This window comes from Suricata suricatta, chromosome 5 (assembly GCF_006229205.1).
Source record: "Suricata suricatta isolate VVHF042 chromosome 5, meerkat_22Aug2017_6uvM2_HiC, whole genome shotgun sequence".
Taxonomy (NCBI): domain Eukaryota; kingdom Metazoa; phylum Chordata; class Mammalia; order Carnivora; family Herpestidae; genus Suricata; species Suricata suricatta.
Genome location: NC_043704.1, coordinates 110,746,629 through 110,763,222, shown reverse-complemented (window position 1 = coordinate 110,763,222; position 16,594 = coordinate 110,746,629). Strand labels below are relative to the sequence as shown.

At 39.1% G+C, this 16,594-nt stretch overlaps 2 protein-coding genes across 3 annotated transcripts in view; one reads left to right on the top strand and one right to left on the bottom strand.

Annotated features, from left to right (window-relative positions):
• P2RY12 (purinergic receptor P2Y12) overlaps positions 1-3,356 on the bottom strand; it is a 41,380-nt gene extending 38,024 nt beyond the window's left edge. For both annotated transcript variants that reach the window (XR_003908814.1, XM_029940044.1), the window contains exon 1: positions 3,278-3,356. The gene's annotated coding sequence lies outside the window, so the exon portion shown is untranslated. The remainder of the gene's footprint in view (positions 1-3,277) is intronic.
• MED12L (mediator complex subunit 12L) overlaps positions 1-16,594 on the top strand; it is a 320,540-nt gene that overhangs the window by 269,038 nt on the left and 34,908 nt on the right. Inside the window, exons 32-38 of the mRNA XM_029940033.1 lie at positions 1,288-1,377; positions 2,405-2,514; positions 2,709-2,844; positions 3,655-3,816; positions 6,362-6,724; positions 9,641-9,797; positions 13,179-13,390. Coding sequence (XP_029795893.1) covers positions 1,288-1,377; positions 2,405-2,514; positions 2,709-2,844; positions 3,655-3,816; positions 6,362-6,724; positions 9,641-9,797; positions 13,179-13,390 — 1,230 coding nt within the window. The remainder of the gene's footprint in view (positions 1-1,287; positions 1,378-2,404; positions 2,515-2,708; positions 2,845-3,654; positions 3,817-6,361; positions 6,725-9,640; positions 9,798-13,178; positions 13,391-16,594) is intronic.

The following is a 16,594-nucleotide window of genomic DNA, read 5'->3' as shown; positions in this document are numbered from 1 at the left end:
TAAAATATAAATCACATATTAGTCTGGTGCCCAAGATGCTCCAATGTTTCTTATTGTATCTAGGAAAAAAATTCAAAGTCTGGCCTTATAAGGGCCTTTGGTGATTTGTCACAAGCTTCCACTTCCACCTTGTTTCCTACCAATCATGCTTCCACTCTTTACACTGACCCTACATCCTCCTGACTCACCAGGCAGATTCTCTCTGCAGCTCCTTTGCATCTTTTCTTTACATGGAAGGCTTTCTTCCCAGATATTAGCAGGGTCAGCTCCTTCACTTCATTAGGTCTCTGCTCAAGTGTCCCCTCCTCGTGGAGGCCCTCCCTGATTACTCTCCAAAAATAGGACTGTCATTTTGTATCCTCTTGCCCTGATTCATACAACTTGTTACATTTGACTCCATTTTATTTGTCCTGTTCTTAGAATGTATGCTCTCATACAGCTTTGTGTTCATTGTCTTGCAGCCTCAGGGCAGGTTTGGGAGAGGACTCCATTGTGATGGAGGAATGCTGTCCCCTCTCCATGTAGTATATATTCACCTGTTGGGCAGGGTTACTTCTGCTCGGGACTCAGTCAAACTCTTAAGATGATTCTCAGTAATTAACATTTTTCAGAGCATCCACTGGGCGGAAGGGCTTTGCTCTTGCCATCTGATTCCAGGGTGTTGCCACTTGGGGTTTGCCTTTTCAAAGCAATCTTTTGTTTTTCTAACAGTAGTCCGAATCAGTGAGAAACAAGACATCACTGGACTGATGTCAAAGATATCATATTTTTCAAAGTACTATAACCTATCTTTATCAACGAAGTTCAAGTCTATAGATAAGTCTGTAAGATAGCAAGCCTCCCCTTCAATGAAACATCAAAATAGTACATTTGTTAAGGATCATAACACATCACTAGAAATAGAACACAGGACTGATACAAAGTGTCGTTTTGTCTATTCAGTACTTTACAAAATCAACGAAATAACATTCTAAGTATTTTTATTTTTGTTCATCTTTAACTTCATAATCCTTTAAAACATTTTCTCCGACTTACTAACAGGATTGTAAATGGTAAGAGTTTTCTTCTTCTCCCTGGAATCAAATTGACAAAGAAATAGCCACATTTCTGTCTGTGTCGACGAAGGGAAGGAAAGCTAAAATTTTACTTAGGTTTTTAAAAATTTTTTAAACTACAAAATTAGTTTTGATTGTCAGTAAGGAGCTCAGTGTAACTTTTAATATGAGACAAAATCTAGTTTAATAAGGAAAATGAGTTTTTTCTTTTTCCATTAATTTGCTGACTTAGATTTTAAGTAATTGGAGAGAAGAACGATACCAGGATGACATAAAAGCACGGCAGATGATGCATGAAGCTTTGCAACTGCGGCTAAATTTGGTAAGGGGCATTTTCCTAGTACTTTTCCTCTAGTCTCCTTATCAAAATGTGACAATAACTCTAGCCTTCCACTTCTTCTATGGTCATGGTCTTCTTACAAGTTGAGGTCTTCCACTGACTGCTCTCTGCAACAGCTTACCCATGTTTCACGTTGCCTGTTTTCCTGGCTGCTGACCTTCCTGTCAGGGCTGGCTTCTAGAGGGCAGTAGGCATTTTGGGCATTGGTTTGCTTTCTGCACCTCCTGCCCCCAGAATCCCTCCTTCTCTTCAGTTTGTGCTCAGAGGAGGTCTGTGAAGTCCACTAAATTGAGATGCATTAGCTTTTATTATACTCATTGAAAGACCATATAAAAATGTTACTTAAGTTGAATTTTTGGCAAACTTTCCATCTGATCTATCATGAAAACAAATTCAACAGGGAGGTTTTATAGACATTTACAGACACATTGTGCATTTCTTTGAACTTTTCTTTTCCCACTGGGCGATAATGACGGCTATTCTAGAGGACACTTGCCTGAATTTTGTCAGTTATTTTAAATCTTAATCCCCACACACAAATGAGCAGGCCTGCGGGCCAAGCCAAGCCCACTTCGTGTCGGTACTTCTGTCTTACTGGATATTTCCAAGTGCTGTTACCACAACAGACTTAGATCCAATAATAATTTAACAGCATAAAGTTGTAGATAATCAATTTACCAGATTTTGACCTACTCAGATTTAACTAAAATTATATCATAAAAATTGTATCTCGAAAGGTTAGGATTAAAAGAAAGCTAATTTCCTATTACTTGATTCGTACTGCTCTCCTCCCTACACTCAGGTTCCTCCTCTCCTCCCCCCTCCCCTTTTTTTGAATGATCAAATTCCTGTGCTGACGGAACCAAAAAGAGTGTCCATCAGGTAGCTAGGTAAGAGAGAAGGCATGATAACCCATTAAGTAGAGTTTTTTTAAACAAATCAAAATTGGCTGCATAAAGTGATGGGGATGATATTTGTAATAAAGTTTTACTGTGTGTTTTTGCGCTAGGTAGGAGGAATGTTTGACACAGTGCAGAGGAGCACCCAGTGGACAACAGACTGGGCCCTCCTCCTCCTTCAGATCATTACTTCTGGAACTGTTGACATGCACACCAACAAGTATGTTCCGATTTCCAATTTACTATTCCTGTACACGTGCATGCAGAAGCTTTGCTCCACTGCCTGCAAATGGTGCCTTGTCTCATTGTCTAGGTACCATCCAAAGCTCTGTGCCAAATAATATATGCTGTTTCATTAAAAGAATATCTTGGTTTTACATTACAGTGAAAATAATTATTTATTCCCCCTCTTAGTGAATTGTTCACAACAGTTCTTGACATGTTGGGTGTTTTAATCAACGGAACCTTAGCTTCAGACCTATCAAATGCATCCCCAGGGGGCTCTGAGGAGAACAAACGTGCATATATGAATTTAGTCAAGAAACTCAAGGTAAGCTTATGACCTGCTTATATATCATGATCTCAGATATTTACTGCATCTTATCTTAATTTATTATGTGTTAAATTAGATGTTGTTTTTTGCATTAGGCTGAAGTTGCATGATTATTTTGCTATTTGTTTTCCTCAGCTTGCTCATCCTCAAAAGTTATATGCATATAGCTTGAAGTTATTTCTTAAATTATATTCACACAATGTTTAAGTTTTTAAGGAACTTTAGAAATGTATAATCAAATATATAACAAAAATGCCATCATTGGATTTCAGATACATCCATGCTTGGACTGATGGCCTAGAATTGAAAAATAACCATTTGTACTGATATTTCTAAATCCAGTTCATTTGACTAACTGCTAACACAACTTTTGAAATAAACCGTAAACAAATGGTGCCCCAAAAAAAATCCGTATATCCGATGACCTTACCAGTAAAGTAACCAGTGATTATCCTGAGGCCTGACCCTGGACTGGAGAGTGTGTTCTCTGCTGCTGCTTCTCCCTTCTGGTGGCAAATAATTCCGCGGATTTTTGTCACTTCAGCACTGTGAAGTGTGTTGTGTAACCACGGTCCCATTATATGTGTTCTATTTTCTACTTAAATAGAAGAAATGAAACATACTCACTACTCTAATTGAAAGCTGCATCATCGACTGTGTTCAAGGTTAAAGAACAGTCCCGTCATAAAAAAGGAAATGTTTCAGAGAGAAACTTCCTTCTTGCTAACTTTTGCCTTCATTGTAATTTCTGTCCCACTTCTCTCTCTTCTTTTTTTTTTTTTTTTGTTTCTTTGTTTGTTTGTTTAGAAAGAGCTAGGAGACAAGAGATCAGAAAGTATTGATAAAGTTCGACAGTTGCTGCCTTTGCCAAAACAGACGTGTGATGTCATCACTTGTGAACCTATGGGTTCCTTGATTGACACAAAGGGAAACAAAATTGCTGGATTCGACTCCATAGATAAAAAACAGGCAAGAGTAAATGTTTGTTTCTTATATATATATACATATATATATATACACACACACACATATATATTTTATTTTTTTCCCAAAGGATACCTGAAGAACCTCAATTTTACTGTTTCTTGATTTTTTTTTTTTTTTTTTTTTAAAAAAAACAGTTGCTTGTCATTTAAGTGCACTGGTCATGGGTACGATTATATAGATCTTCATTTAAAACTTTATCTGAATTTAAGTGAATTTATGAAGCCCACCCAGGTAAACTGAAATAAAAGCTTAGAGCTTAATAAAAAAGGGAGGGCGGGCAAGGGGCACCTGGGTGAGTCAGTGGGTTAAGCAGCTGACTTTTGATTTCTACTCAGGCCAGGATCTCATGGTTGTGGGATCAAGCCCCATGTTGGGCTCTGCACTGGCATGGAGCCTGCTTAAAATTCTGTCTCCTGCTGCCCCTCCCCTGCTTGCGCTTGTTTTTTCTGTCTCTCTCTCAGAAAAAAATAAAAAAAGCAGAAACCAGGTCTGATTTCACTTTCAAATTGGAAGCAATATATTTAGATAAGAAAATTTTGATTGATGAAGTCTTTACATTGTAAGCTATTTTGAGTTAAAAAATATTTTTAGACTAATGTTACTTAATTTCCTCATCAATTAAAGAATATTTTAACAAACACTTTTATATATGACATTAAACAAGGTTTCCTTAAACATAAAAAGATTGATCAGTTATTCTTTCAATGAACATTGAGCCACCCCAGATTTGTGAAATCACAGATAATGAAGGACAGAGCTCCTACCCTTAAGCAAAAGTGGATAGACAATGTGGTGAGATCTGTGTGTCATGGTACACAGTGTTAGGGGACCCTCAGAAGGAGCCGTCACATTCAGATAAGGATTAGGTAGTCAGAGTAGGGCCCCCAGGAAAACTGAGAGTTGAATTATTTTGAAGGTTTAGGAGTTAGCTGGGAAGTGGGGCAATGTGTGGTACAGGCCAATGGAAGAGTTTTTGCAAAGGTATGAAGGAGTGTGGTACCTAGGAGAAAGGCAGTGCTTCATTAATTCCCAGTAACTACAGTACTTTTACCAGCGTGGTTATAGAGATGGAAAAAGCTAGCATTAGGATCATGTTGATTTTGCAGTGTCATTGGGCTCGCTAGTGGTGAGTCATCTAGAATCCATTTGCATCTGTGGTCTTTGTATCCAGGAAAGTGGACTAAACTCCAGGCAGGTACTAGGAAACAGTCAATTTACACATGGAAAATAAGCCTTCGTTTTGGATAAATCCATCCATGTAGGTAAGCCCAGGAGCATTCGTATCTTGTGGAATGCCTGAGTAGTTACTTTTGGGGTTATTCTGGGGAAAAATATTTTCAAGTTGGTATACCAGGGAAAGTACAAGAGACTTCACCATTTAATGGTAAAAATAAGAAACTTTTCTTTTAAAGTTTTTAACATTTATTTATTTTTGAGAGAGAGGGAAAGGGAGCACAAGCTGGGGAGGGACAGAGAGAGTGGGAGACAACAGAATTCAAAGCAGGCTCTAGACTCAAGGCTGTCAGCACAGAGCCTGATGTGGGGCTTGAACCCACAGACTGTGAGATCCTGACCTGGGCCAAATTTGGATGCTTAACCAATTGAGCCACCCAGAAGCCCCCCCCAGAAATCTTTATTTTCAGAAGCACAGTGACATTTCCTCTTCTAAACTCACTAGAGATAATCTTGAATTGAAGGACATTATTTGTCCCTCTTGTCACAAGTTATGTCTATTAATAATATTCCTTAACTATTCAGAAAATGGCTTGTTAAATGCATGAAAGAAACCTGTATTAAATAAAGTCCATACATGTTTGAAGTTAATTTGAGCCCAAGTAGGGATTGACAATAACTTGACTCTGAAGTTTTGTTTTATTTTAAAAACAGCAAAATAAATTTCAAAGGGTTGTAGTTGATTATAATTCAGTACAGTAAGATCACTGTTGCAGTATTTTTTAGAAAATATTTTTTCCTGAAAAACAATAGCAACAAAAAATACTGAATGAAAAGCACCACTTCATTCATTCACTCATTTGTTCATATTGTTTGTTTTTGAGAAAGAGAGAGCATGCATGTGTGGGAGGGGCAGAGAGAGAAGAGATGGAGAGATCATCCCAAAAATCTCTTCACTGATATCACTGAACCTGACATGGGACTTGAACCCACGAACCAGGAGATGATAACCTGAGCTGAAATCTAGTCAGATGCCCAACCGACTGAGCCATCTGGCGCCCCATAAATTACCAATTTACAGTAATAGGTACCCAACTGTGTGGTATTACAGCCTTAACAGAGCATCATGTGGTATAAAGAACCATAGAACTGAACTTAAAGGCCTGAATTCTAGCTGCAGCGTTCCAGTGATGTAGCTGTGTCACCCTGAATCAATGTGTTTCCCTCGTGTGCTGGGGTTCTCTAAGGCACACAGAGAGCCAGGAGAATCTCTGTCCCCATGTCCTTAGCAATCTTGGGCTCCCAGTCATGGAAAGATCTGAATGTGTGATCATTGAACATTCTTTCACCACAGGGTCTTCAGGTGTCTACAAAGCAGAAGGTGTCCCCATGGGATTTGTTTGAGGGTCAGAAGAACCCCGCTCCGCTGTCCTGGGCCTGGTTCGGGACTGTCCGCGTGGACCGGAAGGTGATCAAGTATGAGGAGCAGCATCACCTGTTGCTATATCACACGCACCCCATGCCCAAGCCCCGGAGTTACTACCTCGAGCCGCTACCCCTGCCTCCGGAGGAGGAAGAGGAGGAGCCCTCATCTCCCATCTCTCAGGAACCAGAGCGGAAGTCAGCTGAGCTGTCAGATCAGGGAAAAACCGCAACAGATGAAGAGAAGAAAACAAAAGGAAGGAAGCGCAAGACGAAATCAAGCTCAAGAGTTGACGTGAGTGTGAGAAGTAGGGAGGTCTTAGGCTCCTTGGCACCTGGTGGGAGATTTACTAGTGCCCAGCATCTTTTCCTAGAGCATCACCAGCCTTCTTGTAATAGTCGTAATCCACACAAAGCTTGGTTTTAATTAACAGAGTGGCACATTAATGGTGACCTGTCACAGAAGACGGGGTTATAGCTTTTTATTTTTCCTTCTCTACTTTTCATTGCTTTAATTTTGGGCCTCAATTGTCAATAGTATTTAATTAATATTTCAGTGCTTCATAATTTCTCACATTTGAAACTTGAGTTTTTTAGACTCCTAAAAGCTCACCATCTTACATATTTTTATTATGAGGCATGTCTAAAATATTTATCGTAGTTTGAGCAGTTGATAGCAGTAGTAGATTAATATAGAAATCTATTTGCATTTCCCTAGCTAACATTCCATCTAATATGTCTGGTAGGATGTTTCTGGGATTGAATATTTTACTATCCATCTTATCTTTCTCTATATTTTACTTCTGTCACAGACTTTCAGATTTTATAAAAGGTGAACACAATTTTAAAATGTCTCATTCCTTGTTTTCCTATTAACTTTCACTACCTGTACCAACATTTTCCTGCAAACATCAGAAATCTCTGAGACTGTAATATGGGAATGATTTTATAGCATTTCTAGAATGAATGTGTAAGATATCTTTACATTTATTTAGGACATTTTTCTACATAATATAAAGGTATTCTTGTTGTACAATGGAAGAAATATTCACAATTTAGCCTGTAGGCATCACGTCTAATAATTATCATTTACCTATGTCAGAGCCACTGCGTATCTTTTTCTAGCTGATAGCATGGTGACTAATATTTTTCTAGGAAAGATGACATCACTTTTGGATACCCTTGACTGGTAGTACTCTCTTCTCATACAGCCTTCCTACAGGTATTCCTTTGTCTTAAAGAGGTACTTAGTAAGGTCCAGATTGCCACTCCCAAAATCTGCCCTGTCCTAGGCTTTTAGTCCCCTTGGATAGGTTTCTGTTATTTTCAGAACCAAAAGCCTGAAAACTCCTCTCGTTCCTTAAGTGCGCCCTGATAATATCCCTTCCTCCTGCTACTGACACTGCCCCTTTTTAGTGGGTTGTATTTCAGGGATCTGAGGTTTTGTTTTTCCTTTATCCTTTAGAGCTAGACGAAAAGAAGGGTGGGGGGTAATTGGGACATTAGGGTGTGATTCTTAGAGACTTTGAATGTCCCATAAGGAAGACAAAGCCCAGCGCAGGAAGTGCGATGCAGGCAGACAGCAGGCAGAAGCAGATCTGCTTCATTTGGGTGCTTCCTTGAATAGCGGAAGTAAGATACTGTCTCGGCCCAGGAGTAGTCCTGAAGTATTGTGCATCGTTATGGCCTCACTCTCACCCAAACCCAGCATATTAGGAAGGAGTCCTAAGATGCCATAGGATGAAATAATCTGGAGAATGATCATCTGAAGATGCTTTTTAACCTGTGGGCAGTTCTCAATCTTGATGTGCTTTTAGTATTTAAAAAAAATATTATTTAAATGTTTACTTATTTTTGAGAAGAGAGAGTGACAGAGAGTGAGCAGGGGAGGGGCAGACAGAGAGGGAGACCCAGAATCCTATGCATTCTCCAGGCCCTGAGCTGTCAGCACAAGTCCTACGCAGGGCTCAAACCTACGAACTGTGAGATCGTGACCTGAGCCAAAGTCAGCCACTTAACCGACTGAGCCACCCAGGCGCCCCTAGTGTGTTTTAAAAAGAAACCTCAGAAGTGATCCTTTTCCATCTTCCCCCCACTGAAGCCAAGTACATTTTTTCACCAAGACATTGACCAGCTTTATTATGGGGGGGTGCCCAACTGGGATTCCACCCTCTTAAATAAAAAAGTACATAGAAAAAAAGGAAGGGGGCGATTACTGGGTCATCTGGAGGGGTAGAGGTAGGGCATTTGCCACTGGCACGCCCACACCCGCCCTGAACAACAGGGTGGGTGGTGACATGTTCTTCAAGGGACCAGGACGCCCCAGGCGAGGGGCACGATGGCAGCAGGGGGTGTGGGCAGCCACGGGGCTTTAGTTAAGGGACAGAAGTGCTTGGTGCATTGTCTCAGGGTGCTTTGTTGCTGGCATCCACATCGGGAATTTGCGGCCATAGGTGAGTTCCTCAGCACACAGGATGCAGTGCAGGGCAAAGATGATGATGTGCTTCTGGCCTTCCACATGGATGACCTGAGAGAAGTAGCTGGGCGTGGTAGATGAATTGCCATGTGTTGTGGCATCCACCATGTCCACGTCATCCACAGGGAACGTGTAGCACCTAATACCCTTCCCATCATAGAACTGCTGCTTGTCAGCGCAGAGCCAGTGACAGTACCAGAGTACTCAGTGACCATCCCACTGGAATCAAAGTTGTGCTTATGGAATAGGCCCCACCCATGGATGGCATATGTGCAGACCCCACAGCGGCTTTGGAAGTCTTCTTCCAAAGTGGTGAAAGTGCATGGCCATGGGCAGCTTCAGGCGGGTGGCATGTCGGGTTGATCTGAACTGCACCTCTTCCTCTTCCGCAGGTGGTCTCCCTCAGGGAGCATCAGGTGCTGGGAAGCCAGGAAGTGTAATGTGTCAGAGGAGCACTTCTGGAGATAGACCTCTGCCCAGGCCACCCTTTGTGGGGACTTAGGGATTGAAGCCTAAGTACTTTTTCAGTCAAAAGTTTTTACCCAAATGAGTGTTTTGCAAAAGAAGATGTTGACACTTTTGCCTTCCATCTTTCCCTTTTTAAAACACAGCCTCACCCATTGGGACAGGAGCTGGCTCAAATAATGTGATAGGAGGAGTTTCCATTAACTATCTCTATAGTGTGTGTAAGTAAATAACTTTATTCACTTATTTATTTTTTACTTTATTTTAAAGGAGTATCCACAGAGCAGCATATACCGAGTGCCTCCTAACTACTCACCCATTTCCTCCCAGATGATGCATCACCCCCAGTCCACCTTATGGGGCTACAACCTCATGGGTCAGCCCCAGCAGCCGGGCTTTTTCCTTCAGAACCAGTCTCTCACTCCAGGTATGTGAAGAGAGTGCAGTCGGGTCCCTCTGAGATGTGAAGTGGCTTTGGGTTTAACCTGAAATCTCTGTAAAACTTAGAAAATGTAATAACTGAGTACTCAGTCGAGGTTTCTGTAATCCTCTCTACTCAGCGGTTTTTCTAATAGTAATAAAAGGTTTTTTTTTAAATGTTTCTTTTAAAATATTTTTGATTCATAGATGAATATATTCTAAGTGTAAGAATCAAACTATACTGAGCATATAGAGTAGTCCAATATGTGGCCAATTTGGAGGTGTTCCTCAAGTTTTAAAATAAGGTTTTCATTAGTAGTTTATATACTGAGTTGGGGAATTTTCATTCAGTGTTAGAAGGAAATTAGCCACTGATGAAAATGTACAATATCAAGTAAAAAGTTGACAAGAGTTGTGAAATTTGTGTATGTTTTTTATGAAATAAAATTCTCATCAGTGTTTTAAATGGGCAATATTGTAGAGTATCTTTATTTTCTCATATTATGAATTGTAAATTGTTTATACCATGCAGGATCTCAGAAATTTGGTTCAGCAGGTAGATTGAGTTATCAAACAAGTAAAACTTGTCTATGATAAATGTCTTTGATTATAGTATTGCTTTAGTTCAAGCCCAAATATATTTTATATCTGAAATGAACATGTCCTAAATAAAAAATCTCTTAGAAATGAATTTATTTTTCTTTCTAAATGGAAGTTTGCTTGTGTCACCAAAACAGCTCACTTTGAGATCTTACTCAGCATGTTCTGATTTTTACTGTAATTTAAGTATGACATTTGAGACCTCGCAAAGACAGTTTTTGATTCTTGGCTCACAGGGGAGAATCCATGTTGTGTCATCTAAATTAATGTGTAAGAGGAGTGGTCTGGAAGTTATAATTCTAGGCTCATGGCTGGTTCTACCACTCTCCCTACTGAATACTGTTGAGTGGCTTTTAATTTCTCTGTGCCTCAGCTTTATTATCTGTAAAATGGATATGCTAATATATACACTTAAAGGGTAGTGGATTCAATTATTTATTCAACAAAATGTACTGAACTTCATAATATTCTGGACTCTGTTTTGGATGGTAAGATACAGTAATTAAAATGAATAAAAATGTTCATTCTTCTTTAATCAGTTAAGGTTTATATCATATACACATGTATATGTGTGTGTAACTCAAAAAAATTCTTAATGCTTATTTTTGAGAGAAAAAGACATAGTGTGAATGAGGGAGGGGCAGAGAGAGAGAGACCCACAGAATCTGACACAGGCTCCAGGCTCTGAGCTGTTAGCACAGAGCCCAACGCAGGGCTCGAACCCACAAACCGGTGTGCGAGATCATGACCTGAGCCGATGTCAGATATTTTACCAGTTGAATCACCAGGCGCCCCTAAAGTACAGTTTTTTAAAATGTAGTACCTAGAAGATGGCCTAACCTGTCAAACATGCTTAGTAAAAGATCCTACCTCAAGGCTTTTGTGCCTGCTGGCCCCTGTGTCTGGAGTGCTCATCCTTAAATAATTTACCCGGCTCACTGCCTTCCTCTTTGGGGTTTGGTAAGATCCCATTTTCTCAGTGGGCTCCCACTGACCACTGTGTTTTAAATGGTAAGCCACGCCCCTTACCTAACAAGCGCTGTTCTCCTTTTTATTTCTCCATAGCATTAGAATTTGGTTACATACTATATAGTTTATTTACTTGCTTATTATCTGCCTTTTTTAGAATGTAAATTCTGGTAGGGCAGTCATTTTTTTCTATTATACTGTAGTCTCCTCAGAACCTAGAGCAGCCAGTGGCTTTTAGTGAGCTCTGAAAATTGGTTGTTGAGTAAATGAATGTAGATCAGCAAGAGCAAACTAGACAGAGATTAATGGATGTGGATAATAATGCACATCTCTCCTTTGACTTTATTTTTTCAGTTCTAAGGTTCTCATGAATTTTTGAACACCAGGGCTCTGTGAATTAAAGGCTAAATATTTGATAACGACATATACTCTCCCTAGAATACTATAAAAGGTATTTATAAGTTAAGGAACTTTAGGTATTAGGTAAGTTTTAAGGATGTGTAAGAAAAAATATTAAGTAAAATAAGAATATATAGGGGTTTTATATGCATCAATTTTTATGAGTCCTTTGAAGATACAGAAGAATATGTACAGAATGCTTTCATTAACATATAGTTAAAATACAAAGAAGTATGCCCCTCAGTATACACATGTAAAAACACACCCACACACCTACCCTTCCACAATTTGTCTTTGTCACATATACACGTCAGTATGGTAAAGTTAGAAGGAAATGTTTGCGAATATTAAGTACTGTATTCAGAATAGCATTTGGTGAGAGAAGGTGAGGAAAATAATTGGGAATATGCAGAGGGCTTCAGGGGTACTTTATTTCTTTAGTTGGCTCAAAGTTACAAAATTATAGAAAAGTTAGGAAAGTTAAAGTGTCATGTAGTCTGATCCTTAGAAAGAATTTCCTTTATCTATAAAATGAGTTTATTACATTTTTATGTATTAGTATACTTCCAGTTTTTGCTTCCCTTGCCATATGTTATTTAAGTTGAATTTCCTCTTTTTTCCAAATGTTTTTCAAATGCTGCTGAATGACTTCATAAATCATATTGCTTGTTCTGGGTCTTTAAAAGAATATGGGTTTTTCAAGTGAATAGCTTTAAAATGTTATTCTCAATATACTACTTGCATAAAAAAACAAGATAAAAACTCTTAAAGGCATTTGACCAATTATATATGCAAATATGTTAAGGATTTCCTTTGGTTTCTCAAGGATCCCTACAAACAAATTTGTTTGATTTGTACCTTTCAGAAAAGATCTGTTTTGTCTTTTGAGTCACGGAATTTAAGATTCCAACCCTTTCACATTTTCAAAGTACATTTTGCCTCTCTACTACAAAAGGGGCATTCTCATTTTGCTATGGTCATGAAAGTTAAATACCATGAGCTTCAAATTTATTTAAAATTGCAAAAGAGTTTCTATGACTGACATAGGACACCTTGCAAAATACACCATGAAGCCAGTACATTATACACAAGTAATGTGTTCCTGAAAGCCTTGAGTAGTTTAAAACCCACATGATTCTACAATTATGCCCTTGAGTCTGTTTCAGGCATTTCAGTTTATCAACTGAAGCGGGGCCTCTGTGAAGTCACTGAAATATAATGCACTCCACAATCACTCTCCCCCTCATTTGGAAATTATGCAGTTCTCTGCAGACCTTTAATATTTATACGGGGTGAGACGGGCCGTATTTTCCATTTGCTCACCAAGTGAGGCTTAGAAGGTTCCTGTGTTTCGATAAAAGAAGGAAGAGCTATTGTATTACCGCGCACAGAGAGCCCTTCTTTCTGGTTGCTTCGGTAGGTGGCTCCAGGTTGGACCCCGCGGGCTCCTTCGCCCCAACCAATACCAAACAAGCTCTGTCCAACATGCTGCAGCGGCGCTCAGGCGCCATGATGCAGCCGCCCCCCCTGCACGCCATCACGTCGCAGCAGCAGCTGATCCAGATGAAGCTTCTGCAGCAACAGCAGCAGCAGCGGCTTCTCAGGCAAGCCCAGGCTCGACCTTTCCAGCAGGTTTGTCCAGATCCAGCAATGGAGTCCTCCATGTTTTGTTAGCGCCTCTCAGTGGGGAGGAGTGTGGGGTATGTGGCGTACTCTTCCTGCCTGTGTATCCCCGAGATCTCGTGTGTGCGCAGGCTTCGCTCTCCTCCAGATTTATAAGTACTTTGCTCCTGCTTATTTTACTGTTATCACTGCTGAGATAAGAACTTGAAGTATTGTAGGTTCATTAAAAGTATGCCTTAGAATGAAAACAAGTGCTAATGACTTTCTGGTCACCTAGGAGCAGCAGGTCTTTCATCCTTGTAGTGACCCTCACTGAGCGCTCATTCTCTATAATTAGCACCATATTCTGTACTCTTTCTGGCTCTACTGTTGTGTATTTTTAGTAGATTGATTGCTCTGTAGTCATATCTTTAAAGTCCTGATGGTTCCTAGGTTTCTCTCTATGGTGCCCTGCATAGATTCTATTATTAGTATGTATTTAATAATAAGATCTATAGTAAAGAATATAGTACAAATAATAGTGTATACATACCTTCAATTTTATTCTTGATTAATATTATTGCTGTTTTTATGCCTTCTAATTCAATTTTCTTTTAACTTTTGGGATGACAGTGATTGTTCAACAAGACAATTGTGGGAATCATACACAGCTTAGTATAGGCTCCCGAAGCCCACACACATCTGTACAAATAAATAAAATAGAAAAGAAGGAGGTGAGATTGGGTCTTCTTTTAAAATCCAGTTTCTTTATGCTTTTTATACTTCCCAATTTTTCTAAAAAAATGCACTATTTCAATGATGATGATGATGATGGTGATAGCAGCTAACACCAGTAGAGCACTTACTATTTGCCAAAACATTTCTAAGCACTTTAATTGTATTAGTTATCTTAGATCCCACAGTATCGCACAACGACACTGTGATCTAGGTACATTTTTGAACCTCAAAGGAAGCCAATCTGCATGTGTATTAGCAAGAAATTCTAATGCTTTTACAAATATTCTTTGTATTTTGGATAACTGTCTAGGCCTATCTCCATTTTATAAGTTATGACATTTTTGCATTCAGTCCATCTACTCAGAGATTTGGGGGTTTGAGGGTGGGATGGTTAGTCATACATTCTTAAAGACAGGTTTGTTTCTTAATCTATATTATAAGAAGGACAGAAAAGAGGAAAACTGGCTCAGTTGTATGGGAATGCAAAGCACAGTCGCTGCACGCTTGTTTCAGAGAGAAGGTCTCTCTGACCTCTAGCAGTTGCTCAGACTCCCTGGGTGTCATGTAAGATGGGCCTAAGTTGCTTCTTACACAGAAATGATGAGGATTTGATATCAAGAAATACTTATTTTGCTTAAATAAGTGGCAGTTTTTAAAATGTGAGCCATTAAGAACCTCAGTGGCATTTTAGCTATTCTGGGATAAACAAAAATAATTTTGCCATTGTTTCAAATCCTTATCAAGATTATACAAAAACTTTCTGTATCTTGAGTAACCATCCCCATAGCATGAATCCAACTCCCTTTTAATTTAGAAAACTTATCACTCAATACGTTTATTTTTTCATGTCTACTTTTTTTTAATGTTTATTTTAGGAGAGAGAGTGAGAGAACATGTATCAGGGAGGGGCAGACAGAAAAGAAGACAGAGAATGCAAAGCAGGCCGTGCACTGTCAGCCCAGAGCTTAATGCAAGGTTCAAACCCACAAATCATAAGATCATGACCTGAGCCAAAGTCGGACATGTAACTAACTGACTAAGCCACCCAGGCGCCCTTCTTGTTACTCTTTTTGTTTTACCCTTCTTGAAGTGTTAGATATTTGAGGGGAAGTAGTATTTTTTTTAAGGAAGAGATGTACATGCATAGTGTACTGGTATGTTTGAATGGTCCTACACAGAGTCAGTGAGATTCTATGCAGCATTTGTCAGAGCGCCTGCACCTAGGAGGTCCTGAGGAAATGGTAGTTTCTTTCATCTCATGTACAAACTATTAATATCTCTGGAATCTAGCTAAATATGGTATTGTGGCAGAAAAAATCCTGCAGTAAGCCTTAAAAAACTAGAATAAGAGCAGAATGATTTGGAATATATGTGATGTTGATAAATTGTTTTAATGTATTGTTCTGAATGCAGTTGTTTTTTTAATAAGTACTGACCTATGTCCTTCATGATAAGAAATGATGGAGAAATGTTTGTTCTAATTTTGACCAGGATCGTTTTCTGAGGTTAAATACCTACATGTAATGTTTCTCTCTAGCTACATAAGCACTTGTTATATCTTTTTCTCTTGTGAAATAGAAATCATTTTCCTTCTTATCCTTAGCAATTCTCTAATTCTAGGAATCTGTTAACTTAAATATAGCAAATGTGTTGGAGAATTTCCATTGATCTTAATCTACAGTACTGATTTTTTTTGGGAATTTTATCAGTTGCTTATTTTAAAGACTGAAGAGTTTTTCTACACCTTGGATATGACTGCTCCCTATGCTAGCTCTGTAGTAGTCTCACCTCTTGTGATAAAGTCAGACATTGGGTCTTACACTGTATCACCTTTACATCTAGTGAGCAGAGGGTAGAGATTTATGAAAGGTTTATCAAATGAATGCATGTTTTGGGAAACTATTTCCATGAGCCTAGAGCTTCCTAGAGCCTTAATCCTTAGCAATCTGATTTTTATCCACAAACTCCTTGTAGCCATCCTTCTAATGATTTCAGAATCTGCTTCCAGCAGTGATCTCTTCCCTGGTTCTTCTGAAAACGTAGCTGGGGCATGGGAGGACATAAATTCCTGGATTCTGGATATATCTCAGACCTGACAGAGTCCTTTTAGCCTCTTCCCATCGTAATGGAAAGAAGTTGATGTGTTTAGGAATCATCCAGCTGTAGATGGTGCACAATGAAAACTACTGTACCACTGTGTCCACTGCAGAAACTGAATATCAGCCTCATTTGGTCATGGAAGTTTCTGTTACGGATCATTCTTATATTTCCTAAAGAACTTATCAAGACATTGATATAGTGCCCAGAAAACAGATCCTAAATCGTGTGGATATCATTAAGTATTTTTAATTATGTTACATGATGTAATAGTTGTAATTGAGTGTACTTTATACAACTTTAGTACATCTCAGGATGCATAAAGATATCCTGGCATGGAAATTTGCTTTCATTCTTTTTATTTCTTCATCCAAGAAAGTAAAAGTGATCTTTTCTCCA